This window comes from Aythya fuligula, chromosome 2 (genome assembly GCF_009819795.1).
Source record: "Aythya fuligula isolate bAytFul2 chromosome 2, bAytFul2.pri, whole genome shotgun sequence".
NCBI lineage: Eukaryota > Metazoa > Chordata > Aves > Anseriformes > Anatidae > Aythya > Aythya fuligula.
The window spans coordinates 46,277,634-46,291,797 of record NC_045560.1 but is presented as its reverse complement, the minus strand read 5'-3'; the positions used below and the strand labels follow the sequence as shown (position 1 = coordinate 46,291,797).

The window sequence follows — 14,164 nt, the reverse complement described above, 5'->3', positions numbered from 1 at the left end:
ATTGCCGATCTGAGGGAGACTGTCTCTGAACTAACAATAGCAAAATATTTCAGTCTCTTAGAGGCTGTGTGCCCACACTGACATAATCAGGAAGCTTCACAATAGCATCTTGAGAGAAACCACATTACTGGTCTTAAATGCGACGAGTTCAGTTCCTCTGTCTGAATATCTTGATTAATTATCTCCAAAACTCAAATTTTCATGCATTTCTTTATTCCTTACAGTAGTTATTCGAGGTACTTTTCAACAGGTGGTAAGAGATATACGTCCTTTCTTCCAAACCTGTTTCTTGTTTGGATTCAGGCTGTTGACAGTTGATTTGAATCTGTATCATCCTAAATAGCACAGTGTTGAACAGCATGGTTACAGCAATCATCCTTCCAGTTCCTCAGCCCTTCTTCCCCAGCTGTTTTCAAAAGTCCTTTCCAGGAGACTTGGCGTTACCGAGAGCAAGAAGTTCATTCAGCTTTCGCATTCACAGAGCCTTTCATCTTGGAGTGGATTTTATAGGGCTGGTCCTAATAGGTGTGTTAGATAAAGATACCTCTTTGACTTCTAAGCTAAACATCTTTAACCACCAATATGATTTTAGGATGACAACATTAGTGGTGATAATACCTTCACTTCAGCAGGGGGCATTATTTCATACTGCTTGGTCCTGAACACACTTATTTCTGTAAAAAGATTTGCCTGCCTTATATCATGGACCATAAGCATTACCAATACAACTCCCATTTCTTGGAAGTCTTTGCTGTTCAGAGACTCTGGGTATTTGTGCTCCCAATGATAAATAAGTACAACAAATAATTTTTTATCCTTACCTGGCAGTTAATCAATGAACATACCTCTCTAAAAGAATACCTGCTTCTTTATAGTTATTACAGAATCATAGAATCATTAAGGTAGGAAAAGACCTCCAAGATCATATCACTTCCCTTTTTTCCTTCAGCTGTTTGGGGCTTACAATTAATACGTGCATAGTGCCTTCTCTGCAGTTATTTTCAGGCACCTAAAGTGAGCCTTCATAGTCCAGCATACTAGAGTAGCAGAAAGCGCTTTTACTTATGGTACTTCGTATGTCAGGCCCCTGTAAATGGGAGGTCTGAGAGGACATTATAAAGATTGTCCTTGATGGGACTGGGCATCCCCTATGATCAACCTTTTTTGACTTAAAGATGAAGAAAGGGGCTCAGCCTTCCAAGACTTGTCTGGACCTGAGATTTTCATTCCTCATTCCTGTTCCAGTTGCTTGGTGTCATCTGTCCAGTTTTGCTTCTTTTGCAGGTGTTCAGAGAGCGAAAGCCAGATGGCACCAGATTTGTGAGGTCAAAATGATTCCAAAGACCAACAATGATCCAAAGACCTACATTTTCTACCAGTAAAGTAACCCTTAGGTCTTTGAGCCATACTGCCAGAATTTGTATCAGAACCCACCTGCCCTCTCTTTCCTGTATCTCACAGCTTGGACAAGTTTATTAGCACAGAGCAGATTCATTTATTCCTTGTGTAAGGCTTGTTCTTACAAGCTTTGGGAAAAGCTAGTGGTGAAGTGCAAGTGGATCAGACTTTCTATGTGTTGTATGGCTAGATTTCTGTTATTCACTAAGTTTCACTACGTTTTATTCTGAAAAAAAATGGGAGGCACAAAGAGATTATCTGGTAGTAATTTCATCCTTGCACCTTTGCTGGAAGATTTATACTTTTTCCCTCTTTGGTTACTTTTAAAGGATTAATAATTTTAAAATATGCTCTACTTCTCCCCTTCCTCTTTGCACAGTGGGGCCCTAATCTGTTTTTTGGTATCTCATGGGAAAGCCATTTGACTCTGGTCACCTTTTGCTTGCACATTCAATGGCAACTGTTATTTCTTCTGAAAAGTATGCAGAAATACAAGACAAAAAGCCAGAAAGCTTCACCTTCCCTGTTCTTTTTCTGCAGCAAGGCTCTCTGCAAATCCCATATTCCTTCCTGAGTTTTCTCTAAGTTAACACAGTGGGACGGTATGTTGAAAAATGCTTTATTTCTAGTAAGTAACACCTTACCTGCGTGGCTCAGAGGAAAATGCAAGTCCCTTTTTTATAAGCGTTTTTATAGATTGGGATCCATTTAAAATATATTTAATGAATCTGTTATCCCTTAATTCTTCATGCAAAATACCAGCTAGCAATAATAGTTGCATTATATGTATGCATACAATTTGTTTTCTACTTGAAGCATCCACAAATTACCTTAACTATACAATCTCTTTATACTGCATATTGATGATCTTTCTAGTCATCTGTTTCTCGTTCACCCTTTTATCTGTTTCTGTTCTGTATCTCACAACCTCAATAAAAAATAAATACTAGCAAGCATAATCCTCGTCTGCTTGCTTAATGTGCTAGTCAGATAGCAACAAGGAGCTACATGATCAGTAATGGGCTATGAAGTCATCTTGTGTGCTTACAGGAGTCTGTGTTTAATTCATATGCACACTTTATTCTTTAGGTTTCCAGAGGAATCATCTTCTGTGGATTTACTCTGAATCCTTTATTGTTACTACACCTGCTCACAGTTCTTTTTTGAAATAAAAAATGCAAACAAAGCAGTGTTTGCTCTTATGACAGTTTACCATTGGCAATGTATTTTTTTCAAGGGGTAGAAATATTGACCATGTATTAAATAATTAACAGAAAGTATTTTGGGGATCTAAATAATCATGACCCATTTTTTAAACTGTCAAGTAAATATAAAAATATAAAAGTATATGTGAAATATATATGGCACATTTTATGGATATTCTAGCAACATTTTAACTCATTTTTCTTCAGACAGATTTCTTTGATAAAAGTATAATGCATGGCATTATTAAAAACTGATGGCATTATTATTATTCAAATTGTTGTCTGTGCATTTAAGATGTTTTCAGCTAAAACATTTAGTTTCTATGGTTACCCAGCTGAATCTGTAGGCAGATTCATTGGAAAAATCTATCTGTAAATGTTAGTATGTTCTGTGTGTACCTGCAAATTGCTATTACTGCGTTCTTTTTTAAGGCACAGTCAACTGAGTCCTCAAATCCAAATCTATAAGGTTAGTCTTTGCACAGCACTTGTTCTTCCTAAATTGATTCAATATAGTATATATTTTCACGTTTTATTGATTTTTGTAATTATTTTTAAAAACCCCAAATATTTTTTGAATAATTCAAAAATCATCCACGTTAGCAGATTTTTTTTAACAAAACAAAATTGAGGCAACTACAAGTTTTATCTTAAATCATCTCCCCTTTTTTTGCACAGCATTCAGATAGTACGCGTACATCTAATTTAAATACGGGGGAAATGGACAAAGCCTACAAAGTTCTGCCAAAACTCTAAGTTAAGGTTTCATATAGCTAAATAGCAGTAGTCTTTGTTAATTATTTATTTTGTACAGGCATTTAGAAACAAATCCTCACGTTCTGTGAGTGTGGAAACTTTTAGCATCGTGCTGACTCTGTAAAGGCAAAACAACAAACAATTCTACCAGTTCTTCTCCAGCTTTTTTCTGGGTTTGCGCTGCTTCTGACAGGTCCTTTGGGCTGAACATAGTTGAGATTTTTACATAATCATCTTTTACTTGGTTTTAGTTTTGTATTTTATTTGTGAGCTATTAAGGAGACAGGTTACTTTTTTACCCCATAATGAAACTGAAGTACTGCATTTTAGTATGTTAAGAATCTTGACAGTACTTTGGATTTCATAGCGTGAGGTAATGCCTCATCATTATGAGGAGAATAGAAATGCTGGCTCCCTAGGTCTTCATGCTTTATGTGTGATTTTTCACTTCCCACACTTGGGGTCTAGCTCGTAGTTGTCTTCTTCCAACAAAATGGGTCAGATAAAACTCTCTTTGGAACGCTTCCTCCTAAATCATACTGAAAGCTCTCTTCTGGATGGGGACCAAGAGCTCTGTCCCCACTGCTTTCTTAGCATTTCATTATAATAAAGAAATCATGCCTGTTTTGTCAGCTTGGCAAGACAGGGAAATGTTTGTGCATTTCCAGACCAGGGTGATATTTTCATCCTGGTATCAATGCAGCATATCATTTGGTGCTACAGTAATATAAATTTAATTTCTTTTTGGCATAATATTAATCAAAATAGTGAAAGCTGAGTACTACTAAAAGTGATAACAAATATTTTTGAGAGCTTTTATATTTACAGAATCAATTAATATTTTTTTTTCCCAAAGGTATGCTTTGCCATACTGGAAAGGGAATATTTTCTCTTTGGTAATTGCTGCTATGAGAACAACTGTGGAGAACTCCAGAAAAGAACACCGTGTTTACTTTTTGCTTTTGAGATGTCATTTATTTGCCTCAGTTACACGTAGTCAAACCAGAGACATTTGTTGACCATAAATTATTGAGAAGGGAAAGACTGCTGACAGCTCAGACATTTACAGGGAAGAATTTGAAGCATAGGCAATATCTGTGTTATTGCTCCTTCTTTATATATGTTTTCAGTATACTTCACACATGGGAAATAAGAGTCAAGAGTGACCTATGACAGTACAGACGACAACTACTAAAGGTAAAAAACAAAACCAAAAAAACACCAGAACAAGAAGAGATTAAAAACTCCTAGCAGGAGCTGTACCACATAATCACAGCTGGAACTGTGCAATATAATGCAAAATAAAATAGTGGGCAGCCTAACTTTAATTTCCTGTACTTCAGTTAGTATATTAAGTTTTATTAAATGATTTTGTGTAATCTTTAGTTTACATTTGCTTGCTCTTCTGGAAGCTTGATCAAATAAACTGAAGCATTTAATTTTAATCCAAACAGATCTTGAATATTTCTTTGACTCTTCCTTAAAAGCAATGCTTATGCTTTTAATTTTTTTGTTCTTAATTGAATGGTTTTGAAATGAAACCTTTTGCTGACCTTTTTATTTTATTCTTGTTACAGTGCAAATTTCTCCAACTTCATTCAAGTAAATTCATTGGAAGTAGAATAAATGTTTGGCTTTATACCTTTAGATGTTTCATTTTATTGCTTGTACTACCATAGAGAAGTTGAAATACTCTTATTCAGTAAGAAATTAGTGGCAGGAATTACTTATTAAAAATTTCATTTCCAAAGTTGAGACTGATTTTTTTAGGTGTTCATGTTTGAACTACAAGCAGGGGAACTTTTGGATGTGAGATCGTGTTGGGAAATAATAAAGCACCACTGCTCTTTGGTTTTATGTACTTTCTTTTGTCTGAAGATTGCTATGCAAAAGTTGTTTCTCTGTAAATCTTCAACAGACTATACAGTTGGATATGTGAAATTGGTCATCCACTTTCGGGTTACATTATTTCTAGTTTCAGACCTGGTCATCATTATCTGTGATGAATTTATGGCAAATTCATCTTGATTTTGTGCATCTCTGATCGTCTTTACTGGCTGACTTTCATCTTCTATCTATGCCAGAATTTTCTAGTTGTTTTGAAAGAGTAAAACAGTCCTGTGGAACATCAGTTTATCCTGAATCTTCAACTTCTCCAGCACTTAAGTCAAACTTCCCTAAAGGTGTAGGAGCCTCGAACACATTTTCAGCCCTGGATGTAGCTTTGAATTCTCTAGCTTTTTCTCCTGTGTCTGTCGATCTTCAGATCTGGAAGACTGTCAAAATGTATTTACGCTTGCGGTGGTTTCGCACAGACGGCCAACTTAAACTCCATCACACCGCTCTCACTCCCTCTCCTCAAAGGAAGACGGGGTGAGAAAATATGACAAGAAAAAAAAAGGCTCACTGGTTGAGATGAGGATAATATAATTAAAGGAAAAACAAAGGGGGAAAAAAGCATCAAAAAAGTAAAGACCTCACAGAAGCAAAGAGAGAGAAAGCAATTTTTCTCTACTTGAGCAGTGTTTGGCCATGTCCTAGGAAGCAGGGCCTCAACACGTGCAGTGGTTGTTTGAGAGGAAGGATGTCTTCATAATGAGACCCCAACCCTCCTTCCCCTTCCCCAGCTTTTATCACTGAGCATGACACCATTTGGTGTGGAATATCCCCATGGTAGGGGGAAGGTTAACTCCATCCCAGCCAGACCCAGTACCATGCTTTACCTTGAATGTTTCAGCCTTGCGGTTCATTAAGACAGGAGTGATTTCTTTTTTGATTAGATGTATGCATCTGAAGTTCTTTTCTGTCTTCCCAAGCCATAAAAAATGAAAGTATTCCATGTAGAAACAGGCTCTGCAACCTAATATTTCCAAGTTTCTCACCACTGAGTCATTAACAGAAATTCAAAAATGGAATTCATTTGATAGGTTTATCACTCTCTACTTTCTGAATTATAACACTGTATTTGTTCTTCGTATATGGCAGAATCCAACCTGGTTTTATTTTTGTTTATTTCCCTGTGTGCTGGGAGTTTTTTGTTTATTTCCCTGTGTGCTGGGAGTTCACTTGTGTCTCCTGTTGATTATTTTTTCTATGCTGCCTCGTAAACAAACCTTGTGGCATAGGTGACTGGGACTTCTGTGCATGCCTTTGAGAGTCAGAATTTTTGTTTAAGGAATCATATCAGTGATTGCAAAAGGATAATTGGCAGAAAATTAATCAAACTAACTTACCAATTCAAAAGATACCTTACCAAACATGTCAGTGATTTAAAACAAACAAACAAACAAACAAAAAAAAACCACAAAACATGGAAGCAAAATTCATGGAGTTGGTATTTAACTTTTCAAAATGTAGTTTATACTATTCAGAAACTTTTGTGCTGGCTTAGGTCAGCTTCAATTCAAAAAGTGTCACATACCCAAACAGGCTCCATATGCCTTTTTAAAATTACTGATGGTTTTAATGTAAATTTGTAGAGTTACGGTTTTGCAGAGTGTAATGCTGCTGGATTTAAAGATGAAAAGTGTTCACTTTCCCTCAAGCAGTGTTTAAAAAACTCCTCATTTGCACAGAACGTAAATTTTTACAGTTGAATATAGAAGTACATTACTGTGTGTAAGAATTAACGCTCCCTTCTACTTCTGTGTTAGTGAGTATCCTAGGTTAGTTTACAGCAACTGTTACAAAGACATATGTGTACATCCTATATAGGTTTTTTCTCCTATTGCACTACAGAAGGTGTTCATGTTTTGCAAGTTGCTGGTTTTCTGCTTCATTTGTCATTTGGAGCCTGGACAAGAAACCAAAGCAGTGTGCTGTGTACAAAGAGCAGAGAATCGTACTTCCACGTCGAATTTATTTTAAAAAATTTAATCATACTGTACTACCGTTCACATACACGTTAAGATGTGAAGGGTTTGTGTTTCTATACTCTGCTAGGCTGCGTCATCATATGGAATAAGTTCTGTTATTTTCATTCAGGTGAAGCAAAGTTGGCTCTTACACACCGTATTTAGCTGTGTGAAGCAATTGCATTGTTAAGAGAAGAATTGGACTCAGACAAACTACAGCCTGTAACTCCTAATCAGGCCAGCTAACTAGAGATAAAATCATTATCACACTGGTATTAAGGATCTTGATGTATTAATCCTGCAGTGAAAAAACATCTAGGCAGTTTTTCTGGCAAGCAATTACAGTCTGTTTCAGCAGAGCACATGCATGCTTAAATGCATCTGCCAGCAAAAATACGATGTAGATTAGGATGGATATCCAAGCAGAGATTTTAGAAAAATCTGCTGATGTGTCCAGCCAGTTCTCTGCGTATTGGCCCAATTTCATACTTGATAAATTGCATAAAATGCTTCCAAAGAATGTATCCAAGTATTGTATATATATATATCCAGTTATTTTTTATTCTTTGGTAGATATATTTGTCTGTGGATTATTCACAGCAGATAAAGCTCAGTATTCTCTGGATCACTTAAATTGGTGAGAATAATGAGATTTGGGGATTCTCCATGACACAGTACACTCACAGTTGTAAACTAAAACTCGTTAAGATTACAGTATGATTGAAAACTTCCAAAACCTTACCATTCTTTTATTTATAAATCATCAGAGAAGGAATTTGATTATTAAGGATGTAGAAAGCAATATTAATCCCAAGTGCTGGTGTAATATTACGATTTATGAAGCATATGTCAATTATTTTACTTTGAGAAATAGATGTACAACAGAACAGTAACTAGAAAGTAATCCTTTTAATACATTTTACACAACTCACTTTGAAAATATTTCCAAATGTACTTAAAATATAACAGTTGAAAACAAATGAATTATATATTCGGTAATTATCGAACTTCCAACTATTTAATTTGAGCAGAATGTAATAGTTCCTGTCCATCTTTGCAGGTTGTTAGCAGTTAATGAGATAATAAAGAGCTTGGATGTTTGATGTTGGAGTCACAGCTAATGGAAAAATTATTCAACATGTTGCCTTATTCTTGGTTTTTAACTGTAATTGTTCACCATCTGTCCGAGTGACTCATGCCTCTGGCTGTACTTCTGCCAAAGTAAAGATTTTGGACAGTCATGGAGTATTCATAACAGAAATGTGAAATGTTACGAAGTGAAAATTGAGATGAGCTCTGAGCTATCCAGCACATTGTACTTCTTCTCCTTTAATTTTTTATAGATTTCTTTTACTAAAAGCATATTGGCTTTAGGCAAATGTTAGTTGGAATAGTCCATCATGGCTTCTGTGCCATACGTTAGAAAGCACATTAATATATGGATATATCTCTTACTGAGTGTAAATAAACATAGAAAGGTATAGGTATGGCTGTTAGATGTTCTGGATAATGAAGGAGCAAACAATTTCTTCTGCACTGTGTATTTCAAAGCTGTTGTAATACACTCACATTTTGAATTTAACGTGAATCCTTATTGTTACGACTTGGTTTCATTTTTTTATACGATTATATCAGCTGAAAATCCCACTTAGTTTTAGAGACATGGTTGTGCTTGGTAAAATATCAGTAAGAAACACAAAAAGTGGATAGGCAGCTGGAAACTATCTTGCCATTTTAAGTCAGAGCTGGAAAATTTTAGGATATGTAAATGTCTTTTGTCTGACTGCCATCTCCAGGCTATTGTTTAGAACAGCTAATCCAATTGTAGACTTCATAACTGCAAGCACATCTCTTATTTATCAGTAGTCTTGTTCAGCTCATTAAGTAACTTATACTTCGTACAATTCATATCCATTAGGAATATTTGTTATGGTTATTTTCATCCAGGGGTTTTGTTCTGTGTTTAAAGTTTAGTCTGTTCAAAAGTGCAGCCTCTTTTAATAACACCAGGATATCAGTTGAAGACATTGTACCTCTCTCCTGTGCCATGTTAATTTTATTCTCAAAGATGATTTTATTTTCAAAGATGAATTTGAAGCAGCAGCAGTATAAAAATACCTCTTCCTATCTTTGACCAGCACCTTATTGTTTTGCTGTTAGTTACAATTAAACCCATAGTCCTAATTTATGTGCGTTGTATAAAAGCATTTGTACAAAAGCTGAACATCCTAACTATTTCTTCTATTGCATCAGGCTATGTTTGATGCTTTGTCTGATCTCCCTGAATGGTACGGTATAAAAGAAATGCAAGCAAATTGGATAGGTGACTGCGTTGGATGTTCCTTTGACTTCTTGCTAAAGGTGAGTCAGAAATTTCAACACTGCTGTCTTTGCTGGGCTAAATGCAATTCCTGAAATGCATAATGGGACAGATTTTCAGATCTAAAAAGCATGAAACCTACTAAAAGTTAGAGTTTTATGTTCATGCCTGGACCTGCACTGCTTTCTGAAGAACATTTGTGTGTTGGGGTGATACTCCCTGCTGTCCTTCTTAGGAAAGCATTTGTGTGTCCAAGTGCAAAACTGGATGCCAATTGGCTATGTGTATTTGTGCAAAAATACATGCCAGCTAATAAGCATTCCTGGAAGCCAGGATCTTTAAGCAGTACCACGAGCAGTATCAAGTGGTACTGTACAAGTCAGCTGGGTTCTGGCTATGCTTTAGCTCCTCTCTGCACAGCACCTTCTCCATCGGACCCAGGCTGACATCAGTCATGCCGCTTTAGTTAGGTCTCATTTACTAAATACAATAAAATGATAAAAACCAGAAAATTAGGTGGTGATAGACCTACAGAGAAGCCTGGATAGAAAGAAAGCAGTGGAATAAAAAAGGAACCTTTAGAAAATTGCAGTTATTCAGAGAACGGTGGGAAAATCTGAAGTCCTTCAGATTTTCAGAGGCCCTAATGGAATTTCAGCCCTTTTGCTTCTGTGTTTTATTGTTTTCATTTACTCTGGTCTAACACTTTAAAAATGACTTATTTTAAAATGCTAGATTTCTGGGAACCTCCAATGGAGACAGTTTGAACTTTCCTCGTACCTCTGAATTGCACATTGCTAAAAAGATGTATTTTTGAGGTTAAGTTGCTTTAATCAATTGTTTCTGAAAATGTGTATCAGTTTTGCTGTAGAAGAATCTCCTTCTAAGAACCTCACACAATCCACAGTTAATTGACATAGAATATAGAGCCTATTGATAGTTTCAGGTAGTAATTTCATAAGCAGCCCTCCGTGTTTATTACTCATGTTTTATGTCCAGTTGTTTTAATCTTGTGACACCCTTTCCAGCTTCTATAAATTTACTCTTGTACATAATGTTGCAGCATTTATTTCATGAGAGAAGTGTGATAGAAAGCCCAGTAGCCGAGAAAATCGAAAAATCACTTTAGAGTTTAAAGGTAGCATCTGATTTAGGTGGGCTTGGCTATTGCCATTCCTTGAAATCAGAGCACTGTATATTAAAAGTGAACAGAAGGATTCTGAGTTACTTAACCAGGGATTGAGTGTGGCTCAGTAGTACAATGAAATATTATGTGTGATTTTACTTTATTTATTTATGTTTGAATAGATTATAAAGCAACTTTCTCAAAGTCTTAAAAGTAAATTTTGTCAAAATTTGATTCTGGAAACTCCCTGTAGTGAGAATGTGTCCAGCTTTGATATTTAGACTTACATATGTCTATAGGGTGGGGGTAGATCTGTCAATTGTGTAAGCAGGAAAATAAATGTAAAACCACTGCACTTCTAATGGAGGAAAAAAAATAATCAGGGATATTTTCTGCTTTTTTTCAGGTTAATGGTGAAGTAACAGAAGAGAAGCTTGCAGCTTACACTTATACGCCTGAAGCCATTTATGGAGCTTCCCATTTATGTATTTTACCAACTCACAGACTGCTGCATGGGAATAGCAGTCTGAAGGAAGTCTTTCAGAGGGAGTTCATCCCAGGGAAAGGTGATATTTTTCTCATTCTGCACGTTGTTATAAAAGAGTATCAATTTTAGAGAATGATCTTCAGAAAATGTGTGTCCAGCTGGGCATGAACTGTTCCTGTTAAGAAGGAACATTTCCTTTTGATCCTTTGTATATGTCAAAAAGTATCATACCAGTCTGTCCTGGCTTCAGATACAGTTACAGCAGTTACGTTAGAATTTTTGCCTTTTATAATGGCTGTAAAACTTCACATATATCAAAGTATTGGAACAGGTTCTTGTTTCCTCATATAAGCAAAATGAATACTCCAACTCTGACTTATGTGAGCCCATTGGCCACATAGCCATTACCACTATGTGGTAATTTGTCATTAGCACAGGGTATGGAACCAGCTCTTGCACTAACAGTCATTTTCCTCTCGTAGGGAACATAAAGAGGACAACAGATAATTAATACATAGCAAAGTGGATCATCAATATATAGCAAAATAATACTCTGCCATGGAGATCCTCATTTAATACAAGATTCTAATGGAGTAAATTCAGAGTAGCCTTATGGTAGGTCCTGGCCTGTACAGGGAATACAAATAAGTGGTAATTTTTTTTATTTAATTAGTGTTAATTGGTTTCTTAAAGGTTCCTACCATGCACTCTGTCTGTACTCCACATCCTTGGCCTGACATTTTTTATTGTTTGGAAAATGTAAAAATCACAAGAGTAAATACAAAGTATATTGAATATATTTTGTTTCCACCTCAGGTTTGTGTTCAATATTTATTATTTTCTAAAATGTGGCAAAAAAATCTGGCTTCATTGTATATAACATCCAATGTCAACATTGGATATATAACATCCAATGTCAACAGCAAATGAAGCAGGAATCTTATGGGAAATAGTTGTGGTTGCAAAGAACCTGCTTTATTTTGAGGTGTTTCATTTCTATAACCTTAATAACATTTTCTTGGTAGCAGGAAAAATGGAGCTTGAATGTGTGGAGTATGTAGAGTCCTTGTCTCAGAGCCAAGCAAAGCTTGGAGAATTTTTATTAAGGAATAAAGGAACAAATTTTCAATTTGTACAATTCAAAAAACAAAGCACTGACCCCAGAAATGCACATTCATGTATGTGCCTGTATCTTTGTTGAACCCTTGTGCTTTAAGCCAAACCACACAACTGCAAAACTTGTTTTTCGTGTGGAGCAGTATTTTTTTTTTTATATTAATTTTACATGGAAATATTTGAAAGGCTTTTTTTTGGGTTTCTGTTAACAGTAAACTTCACCTTTTGGTTGAGCTACATTAAGAAACTTTCAGATTAATGACAGCAATAAGACATTCAAAAAGAGTCTTTAAAGTGGAAACAGTTCCAGAATCATAAATCTACTATTGCTACTTGTAAATGTACTTACATACATTCTTCAGTTGAACTTGGCTGATACTTTGTACTGTTCCCTGAGCATTTCAAAGACAAAGATTGGTGTTTTCCAAAGAAGAAAACATAAAAGAGAAGAATTCTTACATGGACATTCAGGTTTGCATTTCAGTTATGTTATTTAGTAAGGGTCAACAATGGCATTGAAGTCAAAAGAAACGTAAGATGGCCTTGAATAGGCCATATTTCCATCATTAACTAGATTAAAAAATATGAATCATCAATGACATTATAAAAAAAAAATAAAATTATTTTTGCTTTGCAGCAAGTGTAGTTTTGTAACTCTCTTTCTTCATTGTGTTCTCATTTAGATAATTAAGATGGTATGTATCTATTCAAGGGAGAAAAAAGGATGTCGTATGGCAAAGTAACTTAAAGTTCTTATAGCTGTACTCCTAGAGTAAAGCTCTGTATTTTATCAGAGCTGTATTTCTATATTATATCAGAGTCATTATCATTTAAATAGAAGTGAGCAACCAGTTTTCAGGCATTCATTTTTTTTGCGTAGAAAAAAATATGTTAATCTAGAATCTGGTAAGTCTTCCTCTAAGTCACCTTCTAAGTATGATATGTCTGAGATTTGACCCTTACATTGTTCATTAGCTCATTATAATACCAGACATGCATTGTTTTACATTTGTAACTGTAGTATCGTTTCTTTACAGCTATTATAATAATGATGTGAGCAAAAGAAAGAGCATCTCCATAAGCTGGAGAATTACTATTTTGAGTTCCAGCATAAAATCAGAATTATTGCTGGGTGGGAGAGAGGAGTTATTTTTAAAAACCGTCTGCCCTACCCACTCTGCTTCCTGTTCACAAGGCGTTTTTCTTAGTTGCTTTTAAAAAGTGAGATTATTCATTTTGTACCTTTTTTTAAACAGAGGAGGAAAGCTAAGTGCAGTGGTTTGAACAGGAGAAATTTTCTCTAGAATATGTATATCTCAGAGACCTGAAATTTGAAAAAGTAGTAAGGTAAATAAGTATATAGTTAGTTTTAAAAAGGCTGATGAGATAAAGTAGCCCTGTACTGTAGAATGATGTTATTTTATTTAAGGCAGACTTTATGTAAGCCTCAGACTCTCCACAGCTTTCCACAAAGGTGGGTGAAAGGGAGCTCTCAGTGGTCTGTATTATAATTATCGTATGGAGAGTCATATTCCTTAAACACTGATTTGGTACCTCATCCGTGCAAAATGAGAATAAATTTCATCAACTGTATGTGAGTCTCTAAAAATAGGTCTTAAAAATGGAGGCCTTTTAAACTTTCACTGACCACTAAAGGTCCCAAGATCCTATTTGTCAAGGGTAGGCATTGTACTGCAGAACCTTTGACTAAATAAGTTTGCTTTCCTTACTGCTGCATGGCATGATGTGCAGTGTTAATGCACATGACTGAGTTTCAAAAGCATCAGCTCTTTACGTAGTAGTTTGGAAGCTGCTTTTAGCTTTAAAAGCACTAAAAGTAATATCAAGAAACAGGTCCAAATTGAGATCTGGATTTTGAATCTTCAAAACTTGGGATGTACA

At 35.6% G+C, this 14,164-nt stretch overlaps 1 protein-coding gene across 2 annotated transcripts in view; it reads left to right on the top strand.

Moving 5' to 3' along the window:
* The window catches only part of LARS2 (leucyl-tRNA synthetase 2, mitochondrial), a 108,293-nt gene that overhangs the window by 51,020 nt on the left and 43,109 nt on the right, over positions 1 to 14,164 (top strand). For both annotated transcript variants that reach the window (XM_032182153.1, XM_032182152.1), the window contains exons 8-9: positions 9,467 to 9,574; positions 11,066 to 11,225. In XM_032182153.1, the coding sequence (XP_032038044.1) occupies positions 9,467 to 9,574; positions 11,066 to 11,225 (268 nt within the window). The remainder of the gene's footprint in view (positions 1 to 9,466; positions 9,575 to 11,065; positions 11,226 to 14,164) is intronic.